Source organism: Ixodes scapularis, unplaced genomic scaffold (genome assembly GCF_016920785.2).
Source record: "Ixodes scapularis isolate PalLabHiFi unplaced genomic scaffold, ASM1692078v2 PGA_scaffold3__209_contigs__length_174095766, whole genome shotgun sequence".
Lineage (NCBI taxonomy): Eukaryota > Metazoa > Arthropoda > Arachnida > Ixodida > Ixodidae > Ixodes > Ixodes scapularis.
In genome coordinates, this window is record NW_024609868.1 from 72,396,811 (window position 1) to 72,412,865 (window position 16,055).

Below are 16,055 nucleotides of genomic sequence, written 5' to 3' on the forward strand. Positions count from 1 at the left end.
GTTGAAAGAATAAATAAAAGAACATTCCGCTCACTGGAATCAAACCTAGACCTAAGCGCAGTAACCAGGCGGCCACGCACGCGCTCGCTCGGCGACGCGCGTGGGAATATTACATAACCTTAATTAATTTTGATTGTTTACAGGCCCAGAGATTTACCGATCCAGTGTTGCTGCGTAGTTCTTGCAGTCTCTCTCGGTCTTCCAGATGTCCTTCTTTCATGAAGTTCGACGTTACAGAAACACTCGAAAAAAACTGTCGTTCAAGCTTCCAAACACACAAGAAACAAAACACACAGCGCTCACTTACCTATAAGTTTATATCGCGTGATAACTTGTTCTGCTTTACTTCTATTTCAGACGATTTCAAAAAGAAAAAGAAAAAAAAAACGAAAAAAAGAAAAGGGAAAAATTTTTCTTCTAGCGCCTAGACAAACGTGCGGCTAAATAATACGTTTTTTTTATGTGACAATAATATAGACGATATACTAACACATTTCTCCTCTAGTCGCATAATGTTCTCGGATTCAATAATTTTCCTTGTGAGTTGGTTGACACTGTTGTTTAACACGGTGCTGTTGTCGAAATGCGCCGAACAACCACACTCCCCACAGTGAATTTCTAAGTGGCCAGAGTTGGCGTTGACTATAGTGTTGTTATGTTCACGAAGGCGGCCATTAAGACACCGCCCATTTTCTCCTGCGTATTTGTCTTTCACGGACAAGGAGGAGTGAATAGACAACCCAATGCTGAAAAGCATGGGCTTGCCCTTTGTTTGTTTGTTCAGTCCTTGGTTCGTTTGGCAAGTATATCCCCCATGCTGAAAAGCGCAGACGCAGTCTTCGCGCTAACAATGTCCGACAGTGCACATACATCTATGAAGCGGTTCTAGCACTGTTTCATTTCATGAATTTGAAAGAAGAACGGCATACCTGGCTAGTGTTTTCGTCTGCGTAATTGAGCAATGTTCTAAGCTATCAAGTACGTACAAATTATTTGTGATATTTGCTGTTACGTCAAGTGCAACGAGAAAATTCACTCACTTTTTCCAACAGAAACGCATTACCGCAAGTCAACCTTCAACTAGTTTCTGTCTGCTTCACTCTGCAATAACACACAACCGTCAGCTGAACCTCTACCGCACATTATAACAACTCTATGATCACTACCAGTGTTGCTACTCTGGAAGCTAACGCAGCTATATACAGTAACCCTGGTCGTCACCGTAAACACATCAAAATAAGAATATATAAAAAATGTAATCAGGCCACTAAAAAAAATTACATTAACTAAACGAAACTAATCCGACGAACCTGATCGAAGTGAAATAAACAGAAAAACATGCTCTTCCGAATTCTTTTTTTCTCTCGATGTGCCGTTTTTGTTTGTTTGTTCTTCTAATTTAGAATTAAAACTTACCATGTTACGGTGTCCCATGTAAATCGCTTTTCGCACGATCCAAGGTAGTCTAGGCTCGCTGAACGTTAGATGGACCACTTTGACCTCTAGAGGACCCACGGGCGTCAAGGACATAGTGGTGATGAGGCTGCCCCACCTGGTCTCGCCATGAAACACGAAGAACGCTGGTCCAACCAACTTGAAGAGTCCTCTGACCGTCAAACTATCGAAGTTTCGACCAAAAATGGACACGCGAATGGGAGTTTTAGTACGAGCCACGGTGCCCTCGGCAGACCACGAAATGTCGTATTTGTGCGAGAGCAGGCGTCCTTTCCACGAATATCCGGTGTTGCTGGCGTACTCTTCGCCGGAAACTAAGCCCGATGCTTTGTGGAGCTTCTCGAAGTGACCGACGTCTGCTCCGTTTTCGCAGATGTCCTGTATGTGGCCGTACACGACCCTCTCAAATCTTGCCGTCTGTTTCCACCGGCCGCTGCTGATCTCCGGCTCATCTTCCAGTTCCCACGACGGTGCTTCGCCGTCAGCGTGATACCAGATGAAGAGAAAGCCCAACGATTCCCGGCAAAGCCAGGTCTTGGCCTTGACGAAGTCCGGTGCTGTTTTACAAGAGAGTGACCTAATTACAAGTGTATCAGAAAGTATGTTTGTGGGTATAGTGCTTTATTGAAGAGACGATGTGCCCGCAAACGCATTGTTCATTTTATGTCTTTTTTATAATTAAAGTTTACCAGCTCGTTTCTCATGCCTCTGTTATTTATATACACAATCAGGGCCTATAAAAATATATACATAATCCAGCAATATTCGATGAATGTGCTTTTATCCATGCGCACTAATAAAACGCCGAGCTTTTTTTTTTCTGGTGAGCTCATGTCCGGTGAGCTAAGGTTCATTGAGTATGCATTCAGTTATTTGTGTTTCTTAGAATTCAATACATAGGAATTTAATAAAAATAACAAGAATATAAGCATTTTTGTATATCCTCATTCTTCCAAAAAGAATCAGAGTACTAAACTTGTTGGGTGTCATGTTCTCTATGATGGGCAATTTTTCATTGATGGATGTTGCATTCTCTCTAGCAATGTCAACTGCAAGAAGGCAACCTGGTTTTGTTCACCTAAAACATTTTTTTTTCTTATTTAACGAAGAAAAACTGGATGCGAAAAACGTACCCGGTAGTCCTTAGGGTAGTATTTCATGGTCAGTTAGAAATAATTCGCCATACAATGATTACTCGCAACTTGTATTCAACGTGTCACAAGACATTATTCGTTGTTTAACAGTCTCGTTAGATTAAACGCAACGAAGACTAGAATGTTATGTTTAATATTGCACTGTAGCACCAAATATTTAATCTGGAACGGTGCTTGCCTCGATTGCCATCCAATCCAAGTGCCTTATATTGCTCGATAATTGATCTATAAATGTATTGCTGCAAGCATTACTTACTTCTGCTTGCGTAAGGCACATGCGTGCAAGCCCCGTCGTTTCCCCTGAACCTCCAGCCGTGGAAGGGGCATTCGATGCAATCTTCCACTACTCGTCCCATGATCCCCAAGTGTGCACCCAGGTGGGGACAGTATGCGTCCATCACGTGTGCCGCGCCGTCTTGGGTTCGAAAGACAACTAGCTCCATACCTGAAAAAGAGTGGACGCATTGCTTGGCGCGAGGCTGATAACCACCGGCTTACGCCTGCAACGACCGTATGAAGTTGACTTGATATATTAAAAAAGAACTATACGGATAAGTCTATAAAACATAACCAGCTCAAAAATCAAATCAGGACAAGACGAATCTTAAACATAAATAATGCTTGCCCCGTCCTTTTTATGTCCTTGTTTGTCGTTAGCACTATTTATGTTTAAAATGAGGTTGCCTCCAGCACACAGTTGTTAAGGGGGTAACATTTTGACCAGTAGCCCTAGACTTGAAGGTAAACGTTCGGCAGCCCTCTGCCTAGTTAGGAATGGAAATTAGGCGAAAAAGTTGGAGTCTAATCACAAGTTTAATCAAAAGTAACCCGACGTTCCGAGACCAATTCGGTCCCTTGTTCACTGGTGGGTGACGGAAACAACGCGCGTCGCTTAAAGTATACTGAACCGAAATTTCGAGCTCACTAAACAAGGCCGGGCGGATAGGTGGGAAGCTGCAAAACCAAAAAGTATCACTCATACGGCGATATATCTAACGGATCGCCGTATTTTTGTGGAAAAGAAATGCGCGATTGAACCCGGCCGACGAGGCCGACGAGACAAGGCACGTCACGATTCCCATTCTCTCTCCCCCTCGCTACGTCCCGTCAAGCTGATGAACCGAAGCGAGGAGGAGAGAAGCGAGGCCGTTTCTCCTCATTCTCAAATTATCCCGGAGGACAGTTACGTCAAAAAACTCGCTTGGTCGCCCCCTTCTTTCACAAAAGTACGGCCATCCGTTTGAGATATCGATGTACGAGTGATGTTTTGGGGTTCGTATTGTCCCGTTCAACACTTCTGCAGCCTTACTTTGCCAAATCCAAATTTCGGTTCAGTATCCCTTTAAATGGACCCACTGATGTAGCCCTAGTGAGATGTCTCGTTAATATGGCTCTTTATTCTTGCACCGAATATTCGTCCATGATGTGAGTTGTCCAGAATAACGAAACAAAAATGCTTGTTTGTTCCCAGTTCGTCCATAAAATTTTGTCTACATAGCAAGGTGTCCGTAGGGGGTCCGTGTTAACGAGAAATCACTGTGTTTTCAAAACTCGTATCAGACGTTGTCAGCAAATTTCATTATTTAACCACATATTTTTTTTTAAAGAATAAACCACTTACGATATGCCAGCGTTATCTGAAGTGATACTTTTCAAACTTTCAAACGCCTTTGTTTTAGTTTAACTTTTTGCCAACCTATATTGCTATAGGAAAGCTATTATTTCATTATAACGTAATGTGTGGCGCCACTTTTGGGAGCACCCATACTGAATTGTTGTAGGGAATGGGACTGCGAGATTACGTTCCACATTATCACGTTGCTTTCTTATTTTCTTATGAAACATTTTAATTTATTCAGGAAGCGCAACAAGAATAATATTGTCATAATTTTATTTTACATAAAAATTGCATAACTTCTAGTTTTTTTTTCTTTTTTCTTTTTCTTTTCACAGCCGCGCCAAATAGGTGATGTACCATATAGGTTCCATGAAATATATGGACATTGGCATTACAGATTTCAGACGGTAGCTTTCCTCAGCTTTTATTTTATGTATGTTGATGTATCTTCGAAGGGTTCGTTTATAAGCAGGAAGCACTGCATGGCATCCGGTTTCACAGCACAAATATGCCTTCGAAAACTCAAACAACTACCGCTAGCAGTTAGGTTTTTGCCTTTTGGGGTAATGTAACTCCTCAAGAATTGAAATCATAATGCCGAAAGCCAATTTGCTTGCACCCGAATACCTCTAATTTCGGAAGTATTCTCCAAATGTGAATAGCTTGGTTTAACTCTGGAAATAAAACACGACCAGTGCAGCTCAGCTTCTATCCTGGAGCCTTCATTGGCGATCATAGAGTGGCACTTAAAGAGATGTCCTCTAGCAGAGCACAGATTCGTGTAGAGCATAGTAAATCCTCAAGCAAGAAAAAATAAGACTAACAAACACAAGTTGTTTTTTTAGGTTATCTGTTCCCTTTCTCCTTGCTCCAGTGTTTTCAATATTAGTCTTAAACGAGCTCACCTGCACTTTTGATTCAGTTCATATGTAAATCAACAAGTCGAAAAAGAACTCATGATACGACATGCCTAAATTAGCAATGACAGCTGAATCCTGGATTAATCATAGCCGATATTTCGAAATAATAATTGAGCTCTTCGGTCCCGTGGGTGCAGACAAAATATATATCAAAATCCAGAAGAAACTCCTCTGCGCCCTTTCTGGTCAATTGTGTAATAGCGCACTGGCTTCAGCTATAACTTAATGTGAGAGCTAAAGCCAGTGTAAGAAAATACTAAACCAAGGCCATTTAGTGTGTGTCACGTGTACCTGTCACAAACGCGGTCAAACCGTGTTGAGCTCGCTGATTTTTTCTGGCTAATTTTTCGGCCCCGGTTTATTGAAACAGGGAGAAGTATGCCGCGCAGAGAGCCCGTAGAAAGTGTCATAGCAAGCATATGTGAAATCCTTCGCGTCAATCGTTTCCCCAGTATACAAGAGAAACCATAAGCGTTTTTAGAAATGCCGACCGGCCGCCGGCCTCAGGACTTGTTTAGAACAGTTTACTGTGAAAAGTGTGTTACGATTGGTTTTTATCGACATTCGCGTAGCTTGACGCTTGACAACTGAGATAATACATATAACTAGGTTGTAAGGTCATTTGTTTACCTGATGCTCTTGCAGTCGTAATTAGGTATGCCTTTAATATACGCATATAAGGTGTTTGTTACCCTACCCACAATTGTGTATGTCGATATTCATCCTATATCCCGACAGCGTGACGGTATACTATCTTAGAAATGCTAATATCAGCAAGTTCTAAGGTAGGTTAAAGCATTCCGCGTCGTTATCATCGACTGCAGAAAGGGCATGTGAATACAATTGACTTAACAAGTGTTTTGACTTTACGTACCTATTACGTGCATGGCCCTCACTTGGTTTACACCCAGTAATGACGATTCGAGAACGGGAATCCAGCCGTTTGGAAAAACAGGAGGCATATCCGTCGTCACATATCGGCGACGCTTCGAAACATTCTGCATGGAAGTATTACAACGCCTCGAACACAAACCCGATACTTTCATTACTAAAACACTACAAATGGTGGTTTAGAAAGAAACAGGTGACACTTCAGCGGCTGGTATCTATTGTTCGCCGCTAAATTACGCATTGCACTTAGGGCAAAGCCGTATATAGAGAGTTTACTCAATGGAAGGAGCGGGCGCAGTGTCAGGTCGTGCACGAAACTCAGATAAAAGGTGTGACGTGCTCTTTTGGCCAACCAGAAGCCGAAAAAAATCCCCTAGCGGTGGCTACGAGAAACAGTTTTAATAAGTGCGTCAGGGTTAAATGGAGTAACTCTTCATGGTTGAAAATATGTTATGTTTCGATTATGATCATGCAAAAATATGTAAGAACCGAATGTGCCGCTTGAACTCTCTTTTGCTCTGTCGGAGTCTGACCGCTTGGACGACATTCTTCCGGCACTCGGCGCCTGGTGCACGGATCACGTCGATCATACCCCTGGAATTCGATTTTGCATGACTTCGATCGAAAAATCACGTGCACGGTATTGTCAGTCACCGAGAGTTACTCTGACGAACTTTTTAATTTTGTTCCTCGCGACCACAACGAGGGCATTATTCGTGGTCCCTTACTGGCCACATTCGAATCTGTGAAGACGCCCTGGAACACGCCCAGCCCGCTCTCGGCCAATGGTGCCTCTTCATTTGCCTCCTATACTTCCCAATGAATGACCAAACTCTCTCAATGTACGGCTCTGACTTTGGTCGGGTGCACAATAAAGAAACACCAGATAGTCTGGCTTCAACGTTGTATAAAGTTTAGCCAGAATTTTAGTGATATAAGTTTCTCTAAAAATGAGCTACCAAAGTCCGGAATATTGTTCAAGCTATCATATTTTTGTTTCAAACTGGCCGATACTTGAAAAACCGAAGAAGGCGAATTTCTCAGGGACATTTCTTCTGAATAAAACCAAGAATACTTTTACACAGGGTATTTAGCCCATGACTAAAAATTTTTCGTTAAAAAAAATAAACAAAAAACATTTTTTCAAATAACGCTACTGTTTGCAGCGGACGTCAGGTATAGATGTTAATATAATGATTAGCACGTTTCTTACCTAAAATTGATCAATTAATACTTTAAAAATAGTTGCACTTTATGAAACGTTTTAATTAGAGGGTTGTTGGCCATCAACCCAATATGGAAGATCAGTTGTTAGAAAGTAAGAAACTGAAATATCATTTGTGCTATTTGATTGCGTAGCTAGCCCATGGCAAAACAACACTGACAGCTTAGCGCCAAGGGATATATCAGAGCGTGGCTCACCCTTTCTACGACCACGTAACCCTTAAGTAAAGGACGGTGCCAGATATGCTCTCCATTACTCTCTACCCGTGTCCGCCATGTTCATCGCTTCCGGATGGAACTTCGCGCTGCTCGTTTCCATCTAGTTCCGGTATTTCAGTCTGGTCAAGGCCTACAATTTCATGAGAACAGCGTGGTGCACAATTTAGCTGTCTGAATTTAAACAACTGTGATGGCATATGTTGACGACAGGCAACACAACTTTAATTTGAATATGACAGCTAAGGTGCATATTTAAGGTGCTAATTAGTGAATTTCTGCTAATTCATTTGTTAATGATCAGTTTGAGCTTGTTCCCTGACGTCCGCGGCGGTTAGTAAGGTTATCTAGAAGGAGTATTACTTTTCAGTGTTTTTTGTATCACTCTCAGCCGTCAGTGCGCCACTCCGTACAGCATAAAGACAACTCATTTATATATGAAGACCTTGATTGTTTTCCTTGTGCAATTACACAGACATGCTAGTGAATGACAAAACAAATAGAGGGCTGGCGACGTTAGCGGCATCTTAGGGGTATTTCTTTTTTTACGAGAAGCGAGTTTACAATCAAGCCCAGCATTAAGTCTTTACATTCACAGAAACAACTAATACAGATGTAATGGACCACGCACGAAAGAAGAATCATAACCTTGCTGACTACACCACCGCCTTTTATACTCGGCAATTTAAAGACAAACATTCGCAGATCCACAGACTCCGCAACTACAAAGATTACACCTACTTTGCTTTGTTCTCGACAATATATTACGTAATGCATAATATACCAAATTTTCCCAAACAAATCTCCAAGTAAAAAAAGAAAACAAAATTGATAGACCAGATTAATCCATAAACTACAGCGACTTACGTGGACATCCTTGCAGTGACTGCCCTTAAAAAAGGCTATTCGCCTTACTTCATCGTTGCAAACTTTTTCCACACTTTTTATGCTCTCCAAAAAGGAAGGGTTGTTAATGCAACAGATCCCATTTTACGACTGAAAAGGGTGTATTAGTCCGAAGTAAGGGTGCTGAAAGGGTGTAGTTATGGACCTTAGTTTTTAAAACAGCGTTTTACAGTCTTCAATGCGTAACTTCTCACGGCGTAGTTTCAATTATGGGTCGGATGTCCGCTGTGTATTTATAAGACTGGCACCGCTTAACCTCACTGTTCATCGGTCCGTTTATTACGTTTATCGGAAGGCTTGAAATTTCATAATCGTTTGTCTGCATTCATTCACCGTAACTCGCAGTACTGAAAAGGCAACTATAAATTGAGAAAAGTATCGAAAACTTATATTTAAAGCACACTTGACTTCTTTTTTATTATTGTTAAAAACGCCTCGAAACAGCGCCACGCAGTCCTTTTCTGTAAACATCTCCGAAAATAACGATGGCCAAGATGTTTGATTGCGCTTAAATACCTGCAAAAAAAATAATTCTTTTTTTTTTTTTTTTTTGGGGGGGGGGGGGGAGTTGTAGTCACTGACAGGTGAAGAAAACAAAAAGCAGGGCATGGCATATCTTGAGCATCGAATCCGGAACTCCGGAGCAATTGCGAATGCACAATTGGCCAATAAGAAAGTCAGAGGACAAATCACGCGTTTAGAAGCATTAACATAATAAGACACACCCTGCGTTTCTTAAGGTGTCTGTGACTATAAGCCACTTAAGGCGCGCAGGTTGAGTTCTCGCCAAAAAAAAGAACACTTTAGGACCCTTTCAAGCTTCAGCGACCTTACCTGACAAATCCTTCTGGACGAATCACGCTTCAAGAAAAGCCACGTGATAACGCAAACAACACCTGCACAAACTGCACTGGCCAACGGCGGAAGGTTCGAAAGCGCTTGAATGGTCTCCATGAAAACTTGGACTCAAAGACGCAATGGTTGTTTCCACCGCAAACGCAGCAGTCGCAGACACTAAGCACGTCTCTGCCTCCGGCGGGATTCAAGGCAAACGTGGCATTCTTGCCCGTACGCCGTGGCAAGCCAACAACGAGGAGAAAAAGAGGAAAAGAAAAAAGTGGGCAACAACGACGTAAAATTTAAAAAGAAATGTGGTTCAAGGTTAATATTCCATAATAGATCCAGAAAAAAAAAAAATATCAAGATGCATGGCGGTACCGGTTTTGACAAGGTTGTAAGGATCGATGAGGGCTCCGCGGCTGGCCGCTACGCTATATAGTACCAGAGTGACTTGACTGGTAGAAAACTGTTGGCGTAAACACCTCCCATGGCGGGCGGCGAACTCGAAATACAGGCGTACTTTACGACGTGAGGTTCGGAACGCGCGTTCTCTGCCGAGAGAATCAGAACGAGCGTTCCGGGCCAGGAGAACGCGATGCTTTCTCGCCCGCATGTTAAGGGGCACGATAGAACGACAACGTCAGACCGCGTCTCGCGGAATGAATGACGCGGTAACCCAGTCGGCGATATCCACACCGGGGTCAGGTGTCTGACTCACCTTTCGAGTTATATAGTTTGCTTGCATCCGAACTCGCCTGACCTTTGGCCGTGAGCAGGGATGGGCAAAATACATGCAAATATGTATCGAAATACAAATACAAAATACTTCGTCAAAAATGTATTTAATTACAAATATAATTACATTTCCAAAAAAGCATTTAAGTACAAGATACAAATACAACCAAATGTATTTGGTCTCCTCCAAATACTTTTCCAAATACATTTCTAAAATTTGCGTCAGCCACTTCAGGGCACCTGCAACGGGTTTCTGTGTATCTCGTTTTAATTTTGCATCGCACACTCGGGAGTTAGTGTGCGAGGCTCTAGTAACGTAATAGAAATATAATCACAAAAAAATGTAATCAGCTTGGACGTAATAGGTGAAAAAAGTACAGAGCTTCAAGCAGCTTTTTTTTTGTCGACTACATTTTGGTATAGACCAACAAAGAACCGAAACGACCAAGACGCGCAGCACTAGCTAGAGAATTTTTTATTGTTACAACTCGCACCAGTTACGAAACTCTGGACGACCCGCGCATTTAGAATGTTCCGGGCAAAAGTATGGATGGAAATCAGGCTGGAAAGCATCACAGGTTGTCACATGCACTTATTTAGCCAGTCTGCCAGTGAACGTCGATTTCGTCACTATTCCTACCCTGTACTAGCTCCGTAATCACAAAGTCACTAAACGCTTGTGCTTGATTGAGAGCCACTGCATTCGGTGCAGAACGTAGTTTTCTTCCCGCTCTGGACAGTGAGAATAAATTTGAGGGATGTATTTTCGCCCACAAAATTGTATTTAATTACAATTGTATTTGAAATACCCACGTTTTAGTATTTAAATACACACGTCAAATACATTACCCAATTTGTAATTAAATACAAATGCAAAATACAAAAAGTATTTGAAATACGTATTTCAAATACTTGTATTTGAAATACTGCCCATTCCTGGCCGTGAGATATACGCAAGTCGGAGGGCCTCACGCGGGAATGTAAGCAATGGCCCCATGGTGAGAAAGTAAGCCGATTAGTTGGGGCCTTTCGGTGAGTTGGAAACGCCTGTCTGACGACGAGTTGAGGATTCGACGCTACACCAAAAGGGGATGGGCCAACGAGCTATTTTTAGTGGAAACGCAGAAGCTGGTTTCAGTTGAGTTCGGGGACGGGAGTTTTGGATTCACCCTGGCGAACATGTTTTCTTGAGTCCGGCAACGTTCGATAGATCTGACTTGAGGTCTAGCTCATTCCGTTCAAAGGTCACCCCGGGCGGGGTGGTCTCACCACTTCAACTGTGCTGGAAGGCATCAGCATAGGAGAAACCAGACCTCATCACCTGCCACTGCCACAGTGGGCTCGCTTCCAGGGAACACTGCCGGGCATACCACCCACTCAAGAAACCCCGACGGATAACTGACCGTAAGGCACGCCATCACCACTCTACATGCACGTATGCTTTGAGCATTATTGCTTCTACAATTAAAAAAAAACTCGCAATTCATCGGGGAACTCTACAGCTTCCTCGCCCAATTCGCGCCCCTAGCGCCGTCCCCTAACGGCACTAACCTCAACCAGGTGACAGACAGAAACAACAACCGTCGCGCGGTGACAATAGACAAAGCAATGAAATAGCTCACTCTCAGTAAAGAGACGTAATGACAAGAAACACCTGGAGGTGCCCAGAGACGCCACCCCAAGAATAAGAACAGGTGCCACCCCGAGAATTCGAACGGGTGCAGACCGGAGAGGTTATTCTAAACCTGGCGCGCGTGCAACTGATGCTGTCGGCGGCGATGGAGGCCGGCTATACTGTGTGGCCGCTTCCGTTATCAGGAAGGAAACGCCGACGATGCTTCGAGACATCGGGCTTCTGCAAACAAGTGGAGCTCGTGCAACTGGGGCAACCACCAACGCAGACCGTCGTTTTGCCATCGGTAGGCAAAAAAGAAGTTGGCGTCTACACTAGAAAAGATACCAAAAAAGATGAAAGACGTTTGCAAATCTCTGTAATGCGAAACTAGAGTGCAGCTCTTGAGGAGGAGGAGGAGAGGGTACAGAGAAGAGAGTATGCCTTGCCTTCTCCTCCGTACCCTCCCCTCCACCTCTCCACCTCTTCCTGCCCTCCACCTCTACTCCTCCTAACCTCCTCCTTCTTCCCTGCTCCTCCTCCTTTCCTCCCCTCCTCCTGCCGCTGAATTTGTACATGGGTGACGCGGAACGAAGGCGTGAAGTCATTTTTCCCGCTAAATTTAGTAGGGAAACTAACTTGATGAAATTGAGGTCACGTGACGTCAATTTCCCCGCAAAATTCAGCAGGAAAAGTTTCAATTAAATTTAGCGGGAGAAAGTTTCCCGCCATATTTAGCAGAAAAATACTCCGCTAAAATTGGCAGAAAAATATCCCCGCTAAAATTAGCGGAAAATTTTCCCCGCTAACCTTAGCGGGGAAACGTCCTATAGCGAAAACGCGCGCAGTTACGCCGACGGCGACGCCGCTCATCCCGGAAACGGGCGCTTAAAAGATGCGCGCGCTCTAAGAGGCCATCGATTGCGATGGCGTTCAGACGACAAACCATTACACCATCCGCCGAAAGAAGAGGACAACGCCATCAGCATCATGGTAAAGGATCCTCTCTGCCTGGACAAACTCCCTAATAATAACAATAATAATAACAATAATAATAATAATAATAATAATAATAATAATAATAATATTTATTTTTGAGAAAAGAATTACCAAGTTCAGCTTCGGACCTGGTCAAAGCCGGCAAGGACTTGTGGGACAAGATCCAGCAAGAGAAGAATCAATAATAATAATAATAATAATAATAATAATAATGATAATAATAATATTAATGATAATAACCTTATTGCGAATAAAAGTACACATGAGGTTCTAATCAGCCCAAGTCTCAGAGACTTGTCGGGCTGTACCCGGCAGCCAGCAACATAAACGAGGAGACCATAAAGCAAATACAAATAAGAATATTAAGAAACATATTCACTATAAAATTACAAAAAAGTTATTTCCCAAATACAATTTTGACGCACGCTTTGACGTCGAAAAATATATTTGATCAGGCAAGGAATTAAACATATTAGGAACATAAAAGTTTCTACGAAAACAACCAAAGGGAGCATAACATCTAGGAATTGAAAACACTGGACTATTCCTGAATACTCTCATACGTACATACATGGGGATGTAGGAATTCATCACACCGAAAGTGCCTATGAATAACGCAGTGAAAGAACAACGCATCAAACGAAGGCGATTGAAGAAAAGAAAACAGATTCGTTACAGATGGGATGTCTAAATTACAAGCCACGCTCTAAAGAACACTTGTTATGATAGAGTTAATCTTCTCACGCCAAGTAAGAGAAAAACGGTAAAATGCAGTAATTACGAACCTAAGAATACTGTTAACAATTAAATAACGTTAACAATTTAATAACGAATCGGAAACGGAAGCAAAGAACGCGAATTGTACAATATTCATGATAAGCAATGGAGCTTATTGGCAAGAAATACTAGATGACTATTCCAAATCATGTCACTATCGAAAATAACACCTAAGTATTTTACACTGTTAGACAACGGAATAGAAGTACATCGACAGTCCATACATCTAGAAGCATAAAAAAGGAACGGTATGGGAACAATCATTTTGTGTAGATTATGAAAACAAACAATTTTGTGCATTAATAGAAACTAAGTTATATAAAAACCAGTCAATCACAGGAATAGACTCGACTTGTAGGCCTTGAAGGGCAGTCTCATAACGGGAGTCAGTGGCAACGATAGCAGTTTCATCAGCGTGTTGAAGAATACGGCACCGAGATATGAAATTTCCTAAATCATTGAAATAAATCGCAAACAAAAGTGGAGATAATATAGATCCCTGAGATACATCTGATTGCAAAAAAAAAAAAAGAAAACTTTCTAAAATTATAATTGACTAAAATATTTTGAGCACGATTACAGAAGTAGCTGGTTAGTAGCCTGATAAAAGGACCACAAAATCCCAGTAACTCAAGATTTTGATAAACAGTTCATGATGCACTGAATCCAAGGCTTTACTTGAGCCTAGAAAGAGAGCACAAGTCTTCTAGAAGGGCAATATTATTCCAGAAGTAAAACCACATCGAGTACCCGAAAATATGTTGTTCCTACAAAGAAAACTGTTCATAGTTAAAAACAAATGCTTGTCGAGAATCAGACTAATTGCAAGTAAAATTAAAAGAGGTCTGTAATTTTCAATCTTTTTTTAAATACCTCCCTTATGTAATGGCTCAACTATAAAAATTTTCAACTTATCAAAAAAAAATATCTATATATCCATTCAGCGTAAACAGAAAAACATTTTGCAGTACCGAAAAATTACGATGACTTTCGTGCGTACAAATATTGTCTACATCAGGGGCTGTATTGGATTTTAGACCAAACAAGCTATCGTAAATATTACTAACAGTGATATGGGGAAGAAAAGCTGAAGACATAGTGCTATGATTGTTTCAATAGCTTTTGTTAAGAAGGATTGAGAACTCGGCTCAGTATTAGAAGAAAAAAACGGTTGAATTCTTCGGCAGTAGAGAAAAAATCTGAAAAATGTTTCTAATGATATCCTCTACTGATAGCTTTGAATGCCGTCTAAATAACGGATTTATCGTCGACAATGTTTTAGCAGGAAAACGACTATTCTCACGAAAAACCTTATTAAAATGGTTTCGCTTTGCTATTCGCATCATAGCAGTCCAATCAATTTGAATGTATTCTTTAGATCACAATTATTGAAAGAACGATTACAGCGTGCCCACAACGAATCCTTTTTTCTCAACAGCCTTAAAAATATCCGCAGTAAGTCAAGGGAGGTCTGGATTCCGCTTTTTCCTTGTGATAATTTTTGGGTGGCATTATTGAATATATTGAATAGCTCCACAAATTTACTCTAAACATCGAAACCAGTAACCTCCCTAAGAAAGCGTCCCAATCATAAGATGCAACCTGACTATCAAACTTGGCTTTGTCGAGGACGACAAGACCCGCGTGGCTAAAAAGCGCACTACTTAGCGAGTGAAAAACAATATGGCAGCCTATGGAATAGTGTTAAGAAAGCTTATATTTAATCACAAAGGATGTAATGTCAGCTGATGGGGCTCTTGCATTTACCTGGTCGAAGCCGGATGCCACTAGTTTATTACCAAGATATACTTCCCTTATAAAATCAGTAACGGTACGTTAAACGCCACACTTCGCCAGAACGTTGAAATACTCGCATACTATTTGCCGCGACGGTGAAAGAGTATCTATGTTAAAGTCACCGATCCAGCAGAGAAGATGAAGAAAATGGGCTCAGAAGACCATTAAGCACTTCTAAAAACACCAGCGCATTTTCTGAAGGTGACCTAGCTGTAGACCACAAGTAAAGTAACATCGGTATCAGGTAAGAAAACTTGAAGACATTCAGGGGCACTAAATGTAATAGTTAAGTAAGAAACCGTCCACTTCTCATGTGCAAAAACCATTATATCGCCTCCTCTCCCCACCTGGCATGTAAAAAAAGACCTAGAGTAGTGATTAATATTGAAAAGTTGTTTGATCTCGGCGTGTATGTTAATTTCATCAAGTACAAAGACATCTAAAACAGGATTAGATTTACGAGTAAAAGCAAGAAATTCGTCCCAATGTTATCAAATGATGCCTATATTCACGTGCAGAGCACGAAATGACGTGCTGCTATGAGGGGGAGTTGTACGACAATAGTCCAAATTGCTCCAATGGAAAAAGGCGATGTACAGCTGCAACGGAAAAAGAGTAGCACACAAGTGACAGACGACCGGAGCGGCATAATCTCGACACGCGGCGCTATTGTACCCGAGCGCGCCGATAGCGAGAGTGCCAGTCACGTTTTATATCTTAACGCGGGGGTGGCCTGCAGAAAGCAGCTCATCCTAAAACCCGCATTTCGAAAGCTATCTTACCCCTCAATTTTCTGCCGGCCACCCCAGATTTGAGATATGGAACGTGACTGGCACTCTCGCTATCGGCGCGCTCAGGAACAATAGCGCCGCGTGTCGGGATTTTGCCAATCTAGTCATCGGTCACTTGTG

At 42.0% G+C, this 16,055-nt stretch overlaps 1 protein-coding gene across 1 annotated transcript; it reads right to left on the reverse strand.

Moving 5' to 3' along the window:
- Positions 1-1,286: 1,286 nt before the first annotated feature.
- Positions 1,287-3,007, reverse strand: LOC121837211 (cholesterol 7-desaturase nvd-like). The gene is made up of 3 exons (XM_042292771.1): positions 2,866-3,007; positions 1,417-2,012; positions 1,287-1,310 (listed from the first exon to the last, which is right to left on the reverse strand). Exons 1-3 carry the CDS (start codon positions 3,005-3,007, stop codon positions 1,287-1,289), a joined length of 762 nt encoding a protein of 253 aa, XP_042148705.1.
- Between the last annotated feature and the right edge of the window lie 13,048 nt (positions 3,008-16,055).